A 19,534-nucleotide genomic window follows, 5' to 3' on the forward strand; every position below is an offset into this window, starting at 1 on the left:
CAGTTGAAGGAAGTTGTAATAATCCTCTACATTAATATCTCTACACAAGCACAGCACTGAGGTAACAAAATATAAACAACGTAAACCGTAACTATGCAGCCTCAAAACCTTTAGCACAGGTGAGGATGACAGCTTATTTTTTTATTTTTTTTTATTAACATTGGCTGTGATCTGATGTTATATTTTTCCCCTCCAACTACGGGGGAGGAGGAAGGCTGCCAACAAAAATCACCTGATAATTACACTACAAATTTGTATTTACAATGGCAATGCAAGCATTTGGGCAAAGAAATGCAGAACCCTGTACCTTGTCTATGAATGATGGCACAACTGGCAGATTTTACAAGTCATCTGCAGACCATATCCCTTTGTTATCTATTCAAGAGATGATACAGCGGCCTCAGTATCTTTACAATGATACATGTGTGTTCTTGATACACTAAGGCTGAACCTGAGATGTGTACAGGGGCACAGCCTTAGCAACTCGAATAATAAAAGATTTTTATACATTATGTTGATGGGATGCATTCGGTGTTTATATCCATCTTAAAGAATTCTCTCACACAAGCGTAAATTGAAAGGTATTACACGCTTGGACTAGATGAGTAAGCACAATAGTAGTATATTGCTATGTTGAGGTACAACTGCACCAAAACTATGCCTCGACGCTTCTAACTTGTCTTTTCTTTACTTTTATTTATAGCTTTCATCTGGAACAGAATTCTTCCCCCTGACAAAGCAGCAGTAAATAACCACCACCTCAGATGCAAAAGATTGATGTTCCTTTATCATCTAGATTACAGCTTGGAATGAAAGGACAATTCCTCTGTTACATAAGAAGATCAAAAACAATAGTTGTCCTATTTACAGCATGAAGACTTTTAGTTAACACAAGAAGAGTTGACAGAGTGGTAAAATATTGCACAATAACTCTTCTTTCAGTCTCAGTGGGTACTTGCAATCCCAATTTCCTCTGTTTTTTTTTTTCCTGGGTAAGCAAGAGAGATTTGATACAATGGGACATGGGAGAATGATCCCAAAGTGACGGTCACAAAGAGTGGCATACCGGGACGGGAGGGACAAACAGGGAGGAAAAGACATGAAAAGACAGCAAGCGACACGACACTAAAGCAGCACAGTAATGATCAATGAGTCAACCAAGACTCTTCACTTGATCCTCTACCCTGCTTCCCACTTCTTTATCTATGACTACTACACATCATGCACCAAGCTAGAGTTTCCTAAAAAAAGAATAACAACACGATACATACTGTCAAATATTGCATTGACAAAAAAAAAAGAGAACAAACACAAATTAAAAAAAGAAGAGTTACATACTAACATGGAATGCTTAATGAAAGTCGATAATCCCTCTTCACATTAACACAAGGTGAAAGTGATTCAACTTCTGTGACAAATATCAACGACTGCATTGATCATTTGAAAGAACTGCATCCATTATCATAGACATACTGTTTGGAAGACCTGTGACTGAAAAATGCAGTGTAGCTTTCATCTTTAAATTGCTGTCAGTCAATACCCACTCTTCCCTTTAAAAAATGGTGAGTTCAATCCATACGAACAATGAGGCACATTTGAGTTCAAAATATCACTACAATATTTCAGACCAATATATCCATAATAATCATGTTTCCCAATAGACAAAAAAAAAAAGACAAAAAGAGAGAGCAACTTTGAAATTTTAATTTCCAGATTATTTACCTATCTACATACTCTTATTAACCAGTGCATCGAGTCAATGTACTGGATAAACCAAACAGCTGAACTTTAATGTTTACCAGTTTTTAAAAAGCTGTGACATTTCACACGAAACTCAGTTGAGAGAGGTTTAATGTCTCTAAGTGGAGATCTTAAACACTGTGACACAAGCTGCTGTCTTTGTAACAACAGTCAAAGGGCATACAGGCCACACTGCCCACTTGCCATTATGTGCACCAGAGTTAACCAAACTTCAGCCAAGATACCAACATATACACATTTGAAACTGGCAACTCCATCAGCTGTTTCTAATAACCCTAGACCAGTCCTTGGTTTCATCTAAGACCATCTCTCAACTCTGGGTTTCTTTGAGTGGTTTCCTAGCAGAGTGTATCTTTCTCAACATGAAAGATTGTCACAAAATACTTGTCACACATCACAAATACATTCCACGACCTCGCCCTCACACACATCTAAGTTGCCAGACACCTTTTATTGGATCTGCATTGTACGTTAAAGTTGTATCTGTTGAGTGGCGAGTACTATGCATTAAAAAAAACTCACTAGTGGATATCCTGGTACTAACCAAGAGAATCACTCGAATCGAAGCTCCATTCTCAAAGTCAATCCTTTTGTACCACATCTTCTTCTATTTTTGGTTTTTTTTTGACAGAATTCAAGTTCCAATTATTGCCAAAATTGTCATATTTCAAAGTTCAATTGCTCTTACCCATCTCCATACATTTCCTACACTGGAAAACCAACAAGTAAGTTGCTCTGTCACAGCTTAAATTGATCAGACCTAGATTTTCAATCATGGCAAAAAGTTTTTACAATTGAAATTGTAATTTAAAATTTGAACAGAAATAGGACAAGAACTGCTGAACCATTGTCTTTCATAGTACAATGCAGAATTTCAGGGAATATTTTGAATAATGACTAGAATAATGACCAGTTCCTGGTGACTTTGTTCTAATAGATCTCAGTTTACCTTTGTATTGTTCTTTGCTCTGAGACCAAGTTTGGCTATGACAGCTCATGCTGGTCTAAGGTTTTCATGGTAATGAGAAGTTATTACCAAAAAAAAGATAGATGGACAGAAGATTGGGCAAAAAGTGCCTCTAGAACCCCTTTGTGGCACAGATGAAGGAGCTGGTTGAAAAAATCCACACTTGAAAAATCCACACTCGATGAACATGTGTCCTTGTGTAATGACTAGAACAGAAGAGTCGAAGAGACAGAGATGTTTGAGCCGCGTCCATCAAAAGAAGATGACTTACTCTTCCTTCTCTTCTCCGACTACGATCAGCAGCTTCTGAACAATGCGGGTGATTGCTCCTACAGATAGAAAAACAAGATTGGAATAGCTTGATGAAGTAGTGGGTTGGGGAGGGGGGGGGGGGGGTAAGAGGTGTCAATATCTGGTTGTTCATGGTCCTCAACTCTCTACACAATACCTTCATAGTCCTTGACCCTTTAGGAACGACAAACCCCTACATGAGGTAAGTAACTTGTACTTTCAACAACAATGGGCTGAGTTTTCTGCCTGCTTTTCTAACTTGTATCATATTGATTTAGATCTACCTAATGAAAAATTAAGAAAAAACAGCGACTACAATACCTAACATCTGTATCAAAATAATCTCGTGAAGCCTTAAACTTGTGTTAGTATGGCTTTTAGACGAATAAGACACTTATCTCATATCATTCAGTCAATTATGAAGTGTCTCTGTCTTCTGTATCATAATATCGGACTTCTTCACAAGTTTAAATGTCCTTAGACAGATGAAGGGCTTGACGGCTGACACATATACTTATCATTAGTTCAATATAACCTTGTGGGTGTGTGTAGTCATTTAGTGGCCAAAACAGCAAAAGCACTTGTAAATTTGTATTAAAGTTTACTTTAGTAAGCCTGAATGACAGATCTACATTTTTCCTCAGTCACTGACTAAGCTGAGCTTTTAAGAAGTGAAGGAGTTCGATTTGCGGGGGAGACAGTTCATTACCACTATCATCACCAAGGCTGTAATGATCAATTTTACTCTTTTGTCAATACCCTCAGTGCTAATATATTTACTCAAATGTTTTGATATCAAACCACTTTTAGACTCTCTTAAATCCTGTTAAATGGGTTAACATGACAACTTGTGCGGGCAAGTCTGATTATCAGGTGTAACCATAATGAATCATACAAAATGGTATAGCACAGTCATAAACTGTTCTATTGATTTCAAATTCAATATGAAGATGAGCTATTATCGTCATCATTCATGATGTATTTGCACTTACGATTAAATTTCAGGACAACAGCTGGTTTGTTCTCCCACCAGATACAGAGGAAGTAGACTGGAAAGCCTGTCAGTGTGATGGCCAGACCAATAAGAGTGTCTTGGGGTGCAGCCACTGTACCCATGATGACCAGAAACACACAGGCCAGGACAAAGGTGATTGGAAGCAGGATGTGGTACTGTAGGTAGAAAACACACAGGCAAGCAACCAAGACTTAAATATGAACTTTTCATCATCTAATCAGCATCAGAACTCATCAAGTCACACAAAACACAGTACTTGCATTAGGTGCTGTTTCTTGGCATCATAACATCTTGTGTTCTTTGTCAGTGTTTTATGTGTTGACAAAAAGAATGTAGTATCATTTGATTGTTTTTTCACAGAATATTGTTTGATCATAATTAACATTTGAGCTTTTTCCTCTTTTCCTCCATAAAGTGAGCTTCAAAACACAAACATGTTTCGTATTATTTCCTCTACCCCCCTGAAAGAACACATACAAAAAAACCTGTGTAAGTTTATCTATCTGTAAATGACATAAAATATTTTGTTTCTGACTTTCTCTACAGTCTATATCACATCAAATTAGTTCCTGCTCTCTATTACTTCACAAATACTGTAGTTAAACGAGATGGGTGAAATCAATACTCATGGCAAAGCAAACAAAACTGTTCAGCTGAAGGTCAATCTAATTACCGAGAGAGCACAGCATTAATTCCAACCAAAAAGTATGTTTTAAAATGAAAATGATAAAATGAAATCATCTTAACAATAAAAGGGCGGGGGTTGAATCTCCCCCCTTTTTCTGCGACCATTTTCAACATTTTCTGTGACCATTCTACTGGCGAATTTTTTCGACCGTGTCGCTCGCTGACTTTTTACTTTCAAGTCTTGCACATCTGATGACATCATTTTCGCAAAAATCGGACATACCGTTACGACGCTGCACGACCTTTTATACATGCTTGTCAGACCAAAAATGGCTCCAAAACGTGATTTTGTGCACAAAGTATATGCAAATAGAGTTTTCTCACCTTCAAAAAAAGATATGATGATTTTCACTTTCAATGGCTGAAATCAATTAATTTTAGCATAATTATGCTTAAAATAGGTTCTGTAATAAATTTTGAGGAAAAAAACGAAAAAACCCCAAAAGGTCGAAAAACAAAGAAATACATAAGAAATTCAAAAAACAATAGAATACATAAGAAATTAACTTTGATACCAGATTTTTTATCAAGACCATTGTTAGGAATGCTACAAGGAATAATGCACCAAAAATGAGGATGCCATTAGCTCTATTTTCTGAATTAAGCAAAATTTATGATTTCAAGCATATTAATTAATATAAAATATAAAGAATGAAAAATCAAATTTTTTCTTTTATAGTTTGGTAGATTACGCAACAAGTAATGTATGTGCCAATTTTCAAGGTGATTGAACTATCAATGACTGAGATCTCAGGGGGGAGTCGAATCAACCCTTTCCCGGTCACAGAACAGGCCAAAAAGCCCGGCCTGGTTAGGGTTAACAGAACATTTGAACTATAGAGGTAATAATGACATTAATAAAGGAGATGGAATAGATTACTTTTATCGGTCTCTCCATGTCGGGGCGGGTGAATCTGAGGTAAATTTGTCCGCAGACAGCAGCACCGATGGACAGCCAAGTCATGAAGCTGAAGTAGTTTAACAGGGAGTCGATGGTAGGCACGAACACATACATCACCGACAGCAAACACTATAATTTGAGACGAAGAAGAGAGAGAGAATTATCAAGGAATATTCATCTTGCAAATGGGACTCAGTTCATTGACATCTGAAGCACACCTTACACACTGGAAGTGAATCTTACGATGACGATGATGAATGGAAAACTGTAGTGCTTGACAAGACGGTAGCCAGTTACTGTTCTACACACACCCTCTTATACCGTATTTCCCCCAAAAAATTACAACGGTACCTCCGCTACGATACCTTTAAAAATAGTGAATCAATCCAAATACAATTTCAGGGTATGAAACTATAACTCATTGCAAAACCCCATTCAATTTGCTTCAGTGGTCAAAGAGAAATGAGGAATTTTGTAGAGCATGTCATAAATCTCTTCCCTCCAAGTTCTGTCAATTTATTGTGTTCACACATTAATTTGCATTTCCAAGAGCATGGCTATCCAAGTGCTAAACTTGGAAGAATCAGACTCATGACATGCTTTACATCAATCCACATTTCTCTGTGACCACTTAACCAATTTGTGAACAGGGTTTTCTGCAAATAAAGCTAAGATGTTATATTCTAAGACCCTGAAGTAACATTCAGACGATTTAATCATACATATTGGGTGTTATCAATACGAAAAGTGGATAGCATTTTTTTTTTGACATACTGTATACACGATGGACGGAACCTTCCCTTACAGCGACATCAAAGTGGATTGCAAAGAATGACAACCAGATGCTAACAAGATATGAGATCTAGGCCTTGGCTGTATGGGCGTCATTCAAAGGAAATCAATGCAAGAAGAGAGGTGCAAGCCAACAGAAACACAATAACAAAGACAGAAATAATAATTTTCCTGTCTTTAGATAAAAGCATTTCAGCTTCTCACTGCCAGTACATCAAATGTAATGACATGAAAGGGCTGGGTTAAAAGACAACAATGATCTGGCAAATTCTACGCTAAAAGGAAGCATTTACTCTTTGGCAATAAAGAGGAAAATGTTCATGGGTTTGAAGGGAAAAAAGACTGGGTAACAAGACTAACTATCCTTCTGAGGTCACAGGGTCAGAGAAAAGGGCGTTGAGTTCAAGTTTGAAGGGGGCATAAAATATTCAAACACAGGGGATATGATTTAACAAGACTAAAACATAACTGCAACTTAGCAGTCATAAAGACAGAGGTTAATATACAAGGAATATACCGCGAGCTTTTAGTCGCAGCTATATATATATATATGACAAAGTGTTTCTCACCATTATCATTTCTACAGGAAACATCTACTAAATTAAGGCACAGTCACGATTCAAAAGGTTAGGCAAATAATTATGTCTCAAATCTAAATTTGGAACTCAAAACAGAAAATCATATCCCATTTCTCCTTGCCAGGTTGTCGGAGATTTAATCAATATTGTCAATGACGAACATCAATACGAAGGCGTGAAAGGGCATTCGGGCAAAAGACCAAAGTTTGGAATGCGTGTTTGGGAAAGACAATTGATCTCCGACATTCGAAAGCAATCGAGACTACATTAACCCGCTTTTCAACCCGATGAGCCGCCAGATATAATCGATGTCCCACCATTTCAAATAAAATCCCGACAAAAGGACGCTATTTAACACGGACTTCGGCTACTTATGGCAGAAGTACTTTCTCTGGAAAACTTTGCACTCCTAGACTGCGAAACGGAAAATACTGGGGAAAAGTTAGCGTGCCTGTCATCTAAACAACAAGAATTTTATCTCTTAATGAGCAACGGTACGCCGGACACTATCTTGTCGTGTCTAATCTATCCTACGAATTCACAAAAGGATGCCCACTGTGTGAAAATAAGAAAGACAAAACATACAGCTAATGGAGTCTGGGAGTAAAATCATTAGCCAGACGACAGCTCTATTGCTTCTGACACGTTATGAAAAACATTGCAGCTCGTGTCAGTTTCAAAGCGCAGCCTCTGAGGCGATTTTTTTTTTCTTCCTGCGGTTAATGAATATTCATACATGGTGCTAAGCAGGCAAGTGGCTTTGAAACACTGTAAAATTGTACGTCATAACCCTTTTCCAAGCTAAATGAGGGAAATTACTGTTATAAGTATTTTCCACGCACAGTTCACTCGTCTCAGTTCTCGAAGGGAGAAAAACCAAAGCCAGCCACCTATCGTATATCTTACGGCTAGACGATCCGATTTCTGTGAAATGCTTTGCTAGAAACTTAACACAATGATTGAAGGTTGAGGGTTGGTATAGTTTCAGCTTTGCTCAGGAATCACGTGATAGTCGCGTGTTTTGTTGTTTATTTTTGCTATTGATTTATTTTGTAATCCCCCATCCCCACCCGTGAAAGTGCATCAACAAGGTTTTCCCTTTTAGAAGAAGAACTTGTCGGCATTTAGAGTTTGAAATACACATATACATGCCAGAAATACTGTACCACCTATTTCTCAGGATTACAGTATATATAATCATATAAATATAATATATAAATACATGTGTGTGTGGGCGTGTGTATGTTCTATGAGCTTAGAAAAAGAATTGATTTGGTGTAATATTGGCATCAAAATCAACCTTCCACAGCCGTCCATGCAGTAGCCCGGTCACGCACTGTTCGTCCGCCTGCTCCAGGATGTGTTATGAGAGCAAATTTAGAAGCGGGCGTGTATTACCATGCATGTCATTAACGTGACTTTCACAACACGTGCCGCCGGCATCCAGCTCTCAGCTATAAAAACCATCGATACCATAAACATCAGATAGGTCAGTGCTCCATCAGCAATCGAAGATGGTGTTTGTGTTTGTGTGTGTGTGTGTGTGTGTGTGTGTGTGTGTGTTTTGATTTGCTTTTTTTCCCCTTTTGTCGCATCTCCACGAAATATTTCAAAAAGTCCTTCGTGCTGGTTTCTGGCTTCTAAATGTAAAATGCTCATTCTTACAATGTTACCACTTTTGTTTTTAATGTGCAAGTTTGGACTCATTATAAAAAACAGACGTGAGGAAAACGCTTAGTGGTTAAATGGTGTTTTTCAATGTTTTTCCCCAAACCTGCATTCTGATCGAGTCTACATGAGGCCAACATATGTGTGAAACAGTGAAAATGGTGAAGCTTTTTTCTCTCTTTTTTTTTTTTTGTGGGGGTGGGAGGAGTAGCGGAAGGGGAACAAAAAAGCCGCAGACATACGGGTACACTCGCCCAAGGATCACACGCGACCCCTCACTTACAGGGAGGTCTTCTCACGTGCGTCTTTAGACAACATATTGAAAGATATTTTAATATGTCAGGACGGGACAGCGCGTCAAAAAAAAAAAACGAGAAATAGAACAAAACAAAAACTAAGACGCACACCGAAAGATAAAACGACCACAAAAGGGACTACAAATACAAACTTCTCGAAAAGGGGGGAAAAGGCCATAAACCAACTTAACAGACACATAGCTATACGAGCGATGTGCGTATATTATTTACCTTTACAGAATTGCACGGAAAACACACGTTATCGCGGGAAGAACAGACCAGTGATTAGCAAGTGAATGGGGTACATCGCCCGTTTTAGGATCCCCACTTTAACTCAGGTAACTACCACTTTCGCCATCTGCCACTTCCCCTTTTTCATGTCCTTGTCCTGGACAATGGTCAGCTAATTGTTACTGTGCTCCCAACTTTTTTTTCTTTTTTAGAAGGATTAACCCTTCGACAAACTCGTTATCAACTAGACTGTCACAAAACCTCCACAGGAGAATGTCGATAAAAACGTTACAGTATAATCTGTACTGGCACACACAAATATAAATTTCTCTTCCACAGCAAATGGCTATCTGCTTCGTTTGATACCTGCAAAATTTGTGATAGAATGAAATATATATATTCAATCACACTGGTAAAGCCAAAACAATCAGTCAGACGGCTCGAAATGTTTTTGCCTGTCATATCCTGTACAACACACACATACACGCACCCGCAATCCTCTACCGCATCTCTCTCCTTTGCCGCAGTACAAGATGCCCAGGAAAATCGAACGTGTATGTTGAACCCTACCACACTATTTCAACGACATTACTAGCGAGCTTTAGATCTGCGACGAGAACGCTAAGACAACGCTAATATGCAAAAACAAAATGGTAATCTGCACATGCGCGAGACAGCTGTTTCCATTATTTAAAAGCTGGGAGACTGCGTCGTCTTAGCGTTCGCGTCGCAGGTCTAAAGCTCGCTGTTATTAACGAGCTGTCATCAAGGCGCGGTCAGCCTGGCAAAAGATCGAGAAGTTTAAGATCGCGATCTTTAAGATCTCGAAGTTTTGCCAGTGTGACCGCAAACTTCCCGCGAAACTTCTCGCGAAACTTCTCGATCTGTTGCGGGCGGTGCCTCCGGAGCGCGAGGCCATTGTCATGTACAGATATATGTGCATTGTTACGTCACAATCACTAGCCATCGGACGGCGCACTCTTGCTTGCGCGCGGCCCAAACTTCTCGATCTTTTGCCGGTCTGACCGCGCCTATGACGCGCCTCCTTCCGATCCCGGGTTGGACAATGGGCGCGGTCAGACTGGCAAAAGATCGCGAAGATTAAGATCGGGAAGTCTTCCCAATCTTTTGTCGTGCGATCACACCGGCATTGGTGCGCGCGCGCAAGAAAGAAGAAAGAGCGCGCAGACCGATGGCTCGTGATTGTGACGAAACAATGTACACCTGTACATGACAATGGTCTCGCGCTTCGGAGACACTACCCGCAAGCAGGTGGTGGACTGGTCACGTGACAAAGATCGCAAAGTTTCAGTTTCTCGCGTTCACACTGGCAAAAGATCGAGAAGTTTGGAGGGGGAGGGGGAAAAATCCCGAGTTGATGTGGGAAGTTTCGCGAGAAGTTTTGGGGAAAGTTTCACGGGAAGTTTGCGGTCACACTGGCAAAACTTCGAGATCTTGCAGATCGCGATCTTAAATTTCTCGATCTTTTGCCAGTCTGACCGCGCCTATTGTGAACCGTCTCGCGCATGCGCAGAGCATCCCCCCATTGCCGCGTCGTCGAATTACTGTAAGTGAACGATTTCTCCTCAAAATTTTGAGCTTAAAACTTCTTCGGTAAAATTAAGGTGGATTGACATATACAATAGGCCGAATTTGCATCATTTCTCTTGCATCACCTCCACCAATCTCACAAAAACTTTGCCAAAAAAACTTTTGAGCATCGTATGATACAGTTGACCCTCCGAGTACAGGAGGAACGGAAACGGCGCTTTAGATGACAAGAAAAAAGATTGGAAGATGCATCAAATCAAACGACAGACGAAAATAGCACATGAACTGACCGTGTTGCACTTACTTAGTAGTTGGCAATTTAAAGAAATTGAAATAAATCGACTACAAAATTACACGAAAATGCTACCAAAAAACAAAAACAAAAAACAGATCGTTTCCAGATTTTCACGATGGAACAGTAAAATCGGTCAAAATGACACTGACCAGTTAGATAAGGTCATGGGGTCATCGCCCAAGAAGTCCTCCAAATGCCCGTATACGAATATTTCCAAAATAAACAGAATTAAACCATTTAGTTTTCACAGTATGTCGAACTTTCAGATTACATAATTATCTAAACTTAAGTCCGACTTTGATGAATTTCATACTACCGTCTCATTTCGCTTCCACTTTTGATAAAGTCAATTTACACAAGGAGTGAACATGTTGTTTAAGATTGATCTATCCACTCCGTGTTTGAAGGTCATGTTGAACAAGGTAACCATAGCTTGGCGCGCTGTTCCCAATATTCTACGTGCAGAAAGCCACCAAACAATCGATTTCTCGCACGTTGGTATTTTGTGATAAGGACCAGCTGTGACAAAACAAAGTATCGTTTCCTATCGCCTCACCTCTCTGATCAAGCTGCTAACACGTGCAACGACTTCCGGGGCGATCGTTTGCCATTTCCACCCAATAATGTAGCTGGTGTTATCACGAAGCATAAAATGGTTCCGCTGAACTGTGAATGGTTCAGCAAAGACTAAGGTTCCGTCGGCATGGAACCGCAGAATCGGTTTCTAAAGTTACATCAATTATTTGACAATCAAGGTGCGTTACCACGTTACTTGAAGACGCGCACACTTCATTGGGCAGAATCACATATTATGTGGAGGGCTATAGTGTGCCAAAACATGCAATCAACACAATACTAAGTATCTTTGTCATTCTCAAAGACTGACAGAAATCTTCCCTAAATTGAGGAGACGTTATTCTACACAGTGCATACATGAGTGTGTCGGTCTACCGTTATTTGACAATTGCAGATTTTGTGTTTGATCGATAAAATCTCGTTCTCCTGTAACACGTACCAGCCCTCTTTTACGAGGCTGTCTACACTCCTGCATGCAGACAATAATGAATGTAACTTTTATGACAATGAGACACGATTAGTGTTTCACGAATGTCCTTTTTATTCTTCAAAGGTAATTGACCTGTTTTCCAGACGGCATAACACTGAAGGTTACTTTTCCTGCCCTTCCCGGACTGAACGTTGCGATGTGAAAACTTGTCTGGTCACTATATGAAATTCGAGTGGACCTATCATGTGTCCAAAACACCACGTGTCTTCTAAAGTAATTCCTCCTTTTTCCGAATGAGAGCTTTCATCACTCAGCCAGACAGAACAGTGCGTCCATTAAGAACTAAGGTCGGCTACCGGCATATGGCATAATGCCTGTTCCGCTGGACGAAAAGCAGTCACCTACTGTCACGTGGGGACAGGTGACTACCTGCCCGCTTCATGCTGGGGCGACTCACCTCGAACTGACAAATGCGAGACTAATCCGAAGAAGTATGCGTGTGGTTTGCACACACATACAAACATACATACACACAAACGCACACACACACGCACACACACACACATACAAGAAGGTTAAGAACCCTAAGCGTGGAGCTGATTGTCCCCCTATATGCCGTTCCAGGCATCGCCAAACGTTTGTCCTACCTTACACCACTGAATTTGATTGAGGGATTATACCGTGGTGTGGGTGTGGGCACCCAGACAAGAGCAAAATTGACAATAATCAAAGGCAGTTTTAGAGAAATCTCAAGTCTGCTATGCTTCATCACAAGATCCAAAATATACGTGCACACTTACACAATCTAAAATTAAAAACGGAAAAAAAAAAAAACCCAGATATATCGCTACGGCGACTGATATGCCTCCGCAATAACGCATGGTTCTCCTAATAGGTCTATAGTACAATGTCTTGACAATGTGTGATGACAGTTTCACACAATTGGCAAAATATTAAAATGACAGGTTTGACACAAATGTGCTGAATGTTCACTTTCCTAGAACTAGGTTCAATTGGATGAATGAATAAAATGTCAGAGTGCAGGTATTTGGGGAACTGATGATTTTTACTTGACTTTTGACCCTTTTATAAGTTTATGCATTGAGTAATTTTCAAGGTATTGAGAAAAAGTATAATTTCAGTATCAAATGGGAAAATAGCATTATCTAAACCCTGCCTTTGACCTTTGACCTCACAGTTCCAAAGAGAATCACTGTTAGGTTGAACATGCATAAATATGTAAGTTTCATGATGATACCTTGAGTTACTTTTGAGATATGGAGGAAAAAGTGCAATTCAGCACTTTCACTTCACCTTTGACCTTTTGGCAAGAAACTTCCCACAGAATATATATTGGGTAATACATGTATACATCAAGTTAAAAAAAAAAACCTTCAGGCATAGCATAAATATAAGGAAAGTAGTGACATTTTGAGGAGTTGACCTTGACCTTTGACCCCCTGACCTTTGAACCATGACCCCCAACTTCCCTAGATAATCACTGTCCATTGGAACAAGCATATATACTAAGTTCCATGAAGATACCTTGAACCATTTGCAAGATATGGAGAAAAACATGAATTTTCAACCTTTTTTTTCCACAAAATAACCCGTGACCGTTGACCCCGTGACCCTAAAATCCAAACAAAGTATTATCCCCCAGGATATACCCTCATACCAAGTTTGATGTAAAACCACTTCACGGTTCTTGAGATATCGACAAAAACAAAACGGGACGGACGTACGTACGGACGGACGACCCGAAAACATAATGCCTCCGGCCACTTCGTTGGGCAAGGCATAAAAATGGGCAACAAATATCATGAAAATACGTAAACAAGCTCACGCACCACAGCCACAATAACATTGCTTTCCTAAGACGAGTGAAATACAATTCCACGTAAGAAAATCGTAACAGTTCTATAGGTTTATTTCGCTTATGGCGGTTGCACAAATGCATATCCTTGTAACCGAGTTACAAAAATTTCAGATGGGTACAAATCAGGATGAATGATGTTGCTCCTCATCTGTCCATGGTCCATCTTCTCCTACGACAGAAACTAATCCTTTCTGTCACGACTCACTTATTGTGGCCGCTGTGGTATACTGGCAAAGGCTCTGCACATACTGATACGAGATACAAGGTTTGAATCGTTTTCCATGCGTGTATCCCTGCAACGAAATGTTTAGGCCACTATGCCCCTCCAGACACAGAGTTATAAATTGATACAGAGCAAGGCTGGGGCGATATCATGGACATGCAGGGTCTTCTGAATGAATGGTACTAACACATTGAATATGATATCTGGGTAAATAACATATTCTCCTACTACATCTACAGTACTACTACTACTGCTACTACATCTTCTACTACTACAACTTCTACCACAACTACTACTACTACTACCACCACTACTACACGCAAAACTATTAATACTGCAACTATTACAATCACAGTAATACCATAACAGTAATAGATGATATAACAAAGAAAACCGATAATGAGAATAAGAAAAGCAATATAACCATCATCATAATCTATTCTGTTCTTCTTGCAATGAATGACTGGAGTCTACCTTCACCGATTAATGTAGATAAGTTATCCCCGTTCGGCAAAAATGAACTGTGAACAGAATTATTACCGTGAAGACTAGTGAAGGCATGGGCGTCTTGCGGCTGACTTGAATCATTGCCAGCCATTCCGGTAGCTGGCCCTCTCGAGCTCCCACAAAGAACAACCTGCGGTTTGAGAATGGGAAAGGAGAGAGAGAGAGAGAGATGGGGGAGGGGGGGGGGGGGGGAGGAGCAGAGAGCGTGAGCTTGGCACCGAAGAGTGGTAGATAGTTTAATGAGTCATAATACATTACCTAGCTGGCTTATCTCTCTTCACAAGGGTTTCTTAATCACAGAACAAGCTCAGACCAGGTTCATTATACACCATCTGGCTCGCTTATCTCTCTATAATTAATCATAGAACAAGCTCTGGTCAGGTTGTTTAAACAATCTTAATGATGGTCACGTATTCTATTCACTTACACACGTCGAACTTGGTAGAGTTCTCATGGTAATAATATACATGTAGTCGGGAAAGAAATGGGCAAGTTTTCAAACGAGAAATACCTTTTGGTATTGTCGTATAAGAAACGTTCATGTGCACAACTAAGTTGAAAGAAGATATTCTTTATCAGGACACTGCATAAAAGCCGACAATGATGAGCATTTTTCACAACGGCCGTGTAAAAAGAGGTATCAGAGATGGCAGAATGTTTGAAAAGGCGGATGATACTCACCTGGAGAGAGACAGGAATCCACCATTTACACCACCAAACGTTGACATGGCAACGGACACTGGCATTATCCACGCCATTGGGCCGAACACTTTCCGGCCAAACGACTGCCAAAATGAACAACGCAGAAGAAACGAAACGATTAGCAAACTACACCTCACATACCTTTCTTATTACTCTTCAAAGTGCGTCAATGCATGCACAGCATACATATCTTTTCTTCCAAGAAGACTGAAAAGATGATAAACTAAGAAATCCTGCATCCTCCTTTTTAATAATTAATGAGATACATTTAAGCCTTGCAAGATCTTTGTGTTAAGGGGTGAAATTTTTTTCATTGAATACGCGCTGGAGGTACAGGATATCGCTTTTCTAGATAGGTGAGGTAAGGACAAACTGTAACATACAACAGGCAAAAGAGGGTCAAAAGACGACGGGCTAAAAAGCGCGAGAATGGCGAGGGAGAAACTCACCACAGCGACGGCGTTGGAAGCCGCCAGCTCATCGGGCGAGAGTACCGCGAAATAGGCCACGTTTGCCAGGACGTAGATAATCGTTACCATGGGCAACGAAATCATGATACCTCGTGGCAGATTTCTAAGCAAGACAGCAAAAGGGGGAAAATGAGAGTATTAATTCTAACAATCACTGTGAACATCTCAATTTCAACACTTCGATGAGAACACAGGATATTTTTTTTTCCAGTGCTTCAAACGGCAGGTGTGCTATAGTGGGTGCCTATTTCTGAAGACCTTGTTCATGGGAGGTAATAAAGAGGGGCTGACTTTCAGACATACAAATGTTCACAACTTTGGCTGAAATTTGTTCTTCATGTTCTGAGTTCGTTCAAGTTTTCCTCTTCAAGATGATTCACTTGAATCTTGACTGACAAGTTTCAAGAATACTAAATTGGAAGTAGTAGTAGTAGTATAGTTTATTCTTTATTAAAAATCACACCCGTCACACGGACGGCCGGCCTAAAAAGGCCTATGAGTGATACATATATATCAAACATCATAAGTAATACAAAATATATCAATGTATCATGTAAGACATACAGACAATAATGTACATCCCAAAACTGGCGAAACAAAAAACCAAACACGATACTTCAATGCCTTTCATTAACACGTGAACCTCGTTTATCTCTATGAAAAAGATTTCGTTCTAAACGAGGTTAAATAAACTTAAATACGAGAAGAATATTCCTTCAGTATGACACGCTATGAAATCAACATCCACACATTAATCATAACATAACTGCAGTATACATAAGGTAAGAAACGTGTGAACCAAATGAAAATTTGTAAAATGCACATCTGATTAGCGTGACCGATATCACGAAGTTGAATGTGTGTCATATTTCCTTTACCCCCCCCCCCCCCTCCCCCCTCCCACTCCCTAGTAAACTTGCAGGAAGAAATATGAAACAAAAAAAGGAGTACAATAAAGTCTTACTTCGTGGGCTCCTTGATTTCTTCAGTCAGGTAGTTCAGGTAATTCCTGTGAGGTCATTGAAGAAAAAAAAAAAACACGTCCACTTCACTACTTTCAAAAAACTTCACTACCTTCATATGAACTTCAATACAGTCAAATTGTACAAACCTCAATACCTTCAAATCTGGACTGAAGACTTATCTTTTCCAGCAACTTTGTAAGTGATGCGTAACACATTATGGGAGCCGGGCGACTTCGAATGTTTCGACAGATAAACGGCGCTATATAAATGCTATTTCATCACCATCATCATCATCATCATCATCATCATCATCATAACAGACAGCGGGAAATCAGAACTTAGACCAGTTGGTCATGGTATGATTCACAGGAATCATTGCTTTCTATATGATATATGTATGAAGATCACCAATATGAGGAAATGTGATCACCTTTAACCAGGATTCCGCTCAGCAAATCACTATTATGACGGTACACTTTTTTATTTCACTGCGGGTTCAAAAATATTCTTGGTCTTGGAATTGAACATTTTAACTTCATGCTGCAGTTATATCGCTCGTACGACGTTAGCGTACTTGAGGTATATAACAACGCAACACGAGGTCGAACCTGCGGTTCAGCCTGCATAAAAACGCCGGACAGAAAGACCTCCACAAAATACCCTGGGAAATTCTTCGATAAGACCTTATCACGCTCGTTTCTTTATCAACTATAGCTGACCGCTACGGGAAAAAAAAAAAATGGACCTATAGGGTAATGCTCTCTCTCTCTGTCAATCAATATCGTTCCATATTCTTGATTACTTACAATGAATGATAATGCTAACAAAAGAGATCACGTGCGGATTGGGTAGAGAAAACACGAAGGCGATGTGCATTCGTTTTTTGGTCCGATTTCACAGCAGCCAGTTCTTATAATGAACGACATTTCCAAATATGACCTTACAATATGATCAAACAAACAACAAGCAAACAAACAAACAAAAAGAGCGACAGTTATTGAAAAGCTACCAAGCTTACATCCCTCCGGCTTACCAAGCTGCATAGGCGAACAGGCCTCCGTAAAACGCCAGGGCTATACTCTGTCCGTTGGCACTGCCCTTAAAAGGTTCTTGGAAATTTTCGGTATGACCTGTGAAAAGATGAGTATGGAAAAATATAAAGCAGAGACTGAAGAATACATGTACAGTGTAGAGTATCAGAATAGTACCGGTACACCACTGCAAGATTCGAACAAGCCACAAGCATTAGCAAATACGGCTATGTGACACATTACCACTGGCGAATAAAATTGCGATAAATTTTTGCAGTGCAATTCCGTTCCACGTTTGAATTGTCCTGAAAACCGGGGCAAATTCAATCAGACTGGTCCATAGGACGAATTAGAAAATTATATAGCTATCATGATCATGTAAGAGCGATTTTCGTCACAGCCATCTGCTATGAGATGAGGTGATCATAATAATTATCATCATGGATCATTACTCCTGTGTATGCGGTGGTTTATAATCAAATGTATCAGAAAACAGCGTCTGTGGTCCGATAATTTCTATTATCATATTACTACTACTACTACTACTACTGCTACTACTACTACTACTTCTACTACTACTACTTCTGGTTCTAGAGAAGAAGATTTTTTTAAGATTCCTTAATTTTTTTTTTTTTTTTGGGGGGGGGGGGGGGGGGGGTTGGGCCCCTCTGCCCCCCCCCCCACCCCCAGGTGGGGTATGGTGCCCACTTGAACAAATTGAGATCCTATCCCCCTAGGGATGCTACCTGCCAAGTTTGTGAAAATCGGTCAAGGGGTTCTCAAGAAGAAAATGAACATGTAAAAGTTTACGCACGACGGACGACGGACGCCGGACGAAGAGCGATCGCAATAGCTCACTTGAGCCTTCGGCACAGGTGAGCTAAAAATCCTAAAGGTCTTTCATATTCGGGAGAGTTTATTTTTCATTTTCGTTGTTCTCTGCAAGATTTCAAGCCATCATTTGAAATGTATAACATGTGGGACTGGAGACAATTAAATTCATTTCAATGCAAATTACAATGGGTGCCTCTGATATTGCTGAAGTGAAAAAGATTAAAACATTTTACATTCCAGAGGTCATGTGATATTTTATCACGTACAATACGGCGAAATGCCCTGCGGAGTTACTCTGGAAAAATTACCAATGACCGTAACGTTACTAACCACGCTTTTGGGAGTCTAGCTAAAATAGAAATTTTATCTGTCGAAATGCTAAACATATTTGCTGGAACATTATTTTGTTATGATTCTCAAATTGAAATTAGTGCGAAACTTTGTTGTTACTTTCAATTTTGCAAACTTTTTTCATAAGATATTATTTTCTTTTTCCCATGTCCTTTTTTGTAACGTTAATAACCAGATGACCGTTAAAGTTACCATGGCAACTCTATTGTTTAATTGTACTCATTCGTTTCTATATCATAATCCCCCGAAAGATGAACATGATGTTAACAAGATTTTGACTTAGACTTTCAGTTGTAACAGCAAATAAGTAAATTTGCTTAAATGTAACGTTAGTAACCGCGAAATTGCCGAATTCGATCACCCTAGCAATGATAATTGCCCCCCCCCCCCCAATCGTGGTGGCCCTTTGATCAAACCGAGATCCTTTCACTACAGGGATATCACCTGCCAAGTTTGGTAAAAAAAGTCATTTCACGGGATTTTTAAGGAGTTGAAAATGTTAAAAAGGTTATACATACGACGCAACGCACGAC

At 39.7% G+C, this 19,534-nt stretch overlaps 1 protein-coding gene across 2 annotated transcripts in view; it reads right to left on the bottom strand.

Moving 5' to 3' along the window:
* Positions 1-1,669: 1,669 nt before the first annotated feature.
* Positions 1,670-19,534, bottom strand: part of LOC139736869 (Y+L amino acid transporter 2-like) — a 68,013-nt gene continuing 50,148 nt past the window's right edge. For both annotated transcript variants that reach the window (XM_071647531.1, XM_071647532.1), the window contains exons 3-10: positions 17,819-17,915; positions 16,785-16,829; positions 15,800-15,923; positions 15,330-15,433; positions 14,682-14,778; positions 5,602-5,751; positions 4,012-4,189; positions 1,670-3,057 (exon numbers count right to left, since the gene is read on the bottom strand). In XM_071647531.1, the coding sequence (XP_071503632.1) occupies positions 2,996-3,057; positions 4,012-4,189; positions 5,602-5,751; positions 14,682-14,778; positions 15,330-15,433; positions 15,800-15,923; positions 16,785-16,829; positions 17,819-17,915 (857 nt within the window). In that variant the 3' untranslated portion in view covers positions 1,670-2,995. The remainder of the gene's footprint in view (positions 3,058-4,011; positions 4,190-5,601; positions 5,752-14,681; positions 14,779-15,329; positions 15,434-15,799; positions 15,924-16,784; positions 16,830-17,818; positions 17,916-19,534) is intronic.

The sequence above is a fragment of the Diadema antillarum genome, unplaced genomic scaffold (genome assembly GCF_040938485.1).
Source record: "Diadema antillarum isolate AM-2024a unplaced genomic scaffold, OU_Dant_1.0 seq00000672_RagTag, whole genome shotgun sequence".
Taxonomy (NCBI): domain Eukaryota; kingdom Metazoa; phylum Echinodermata; class Echinoidea; order Diadematoida; family Diadematidae; genus Diadema; species Diadema antillarum.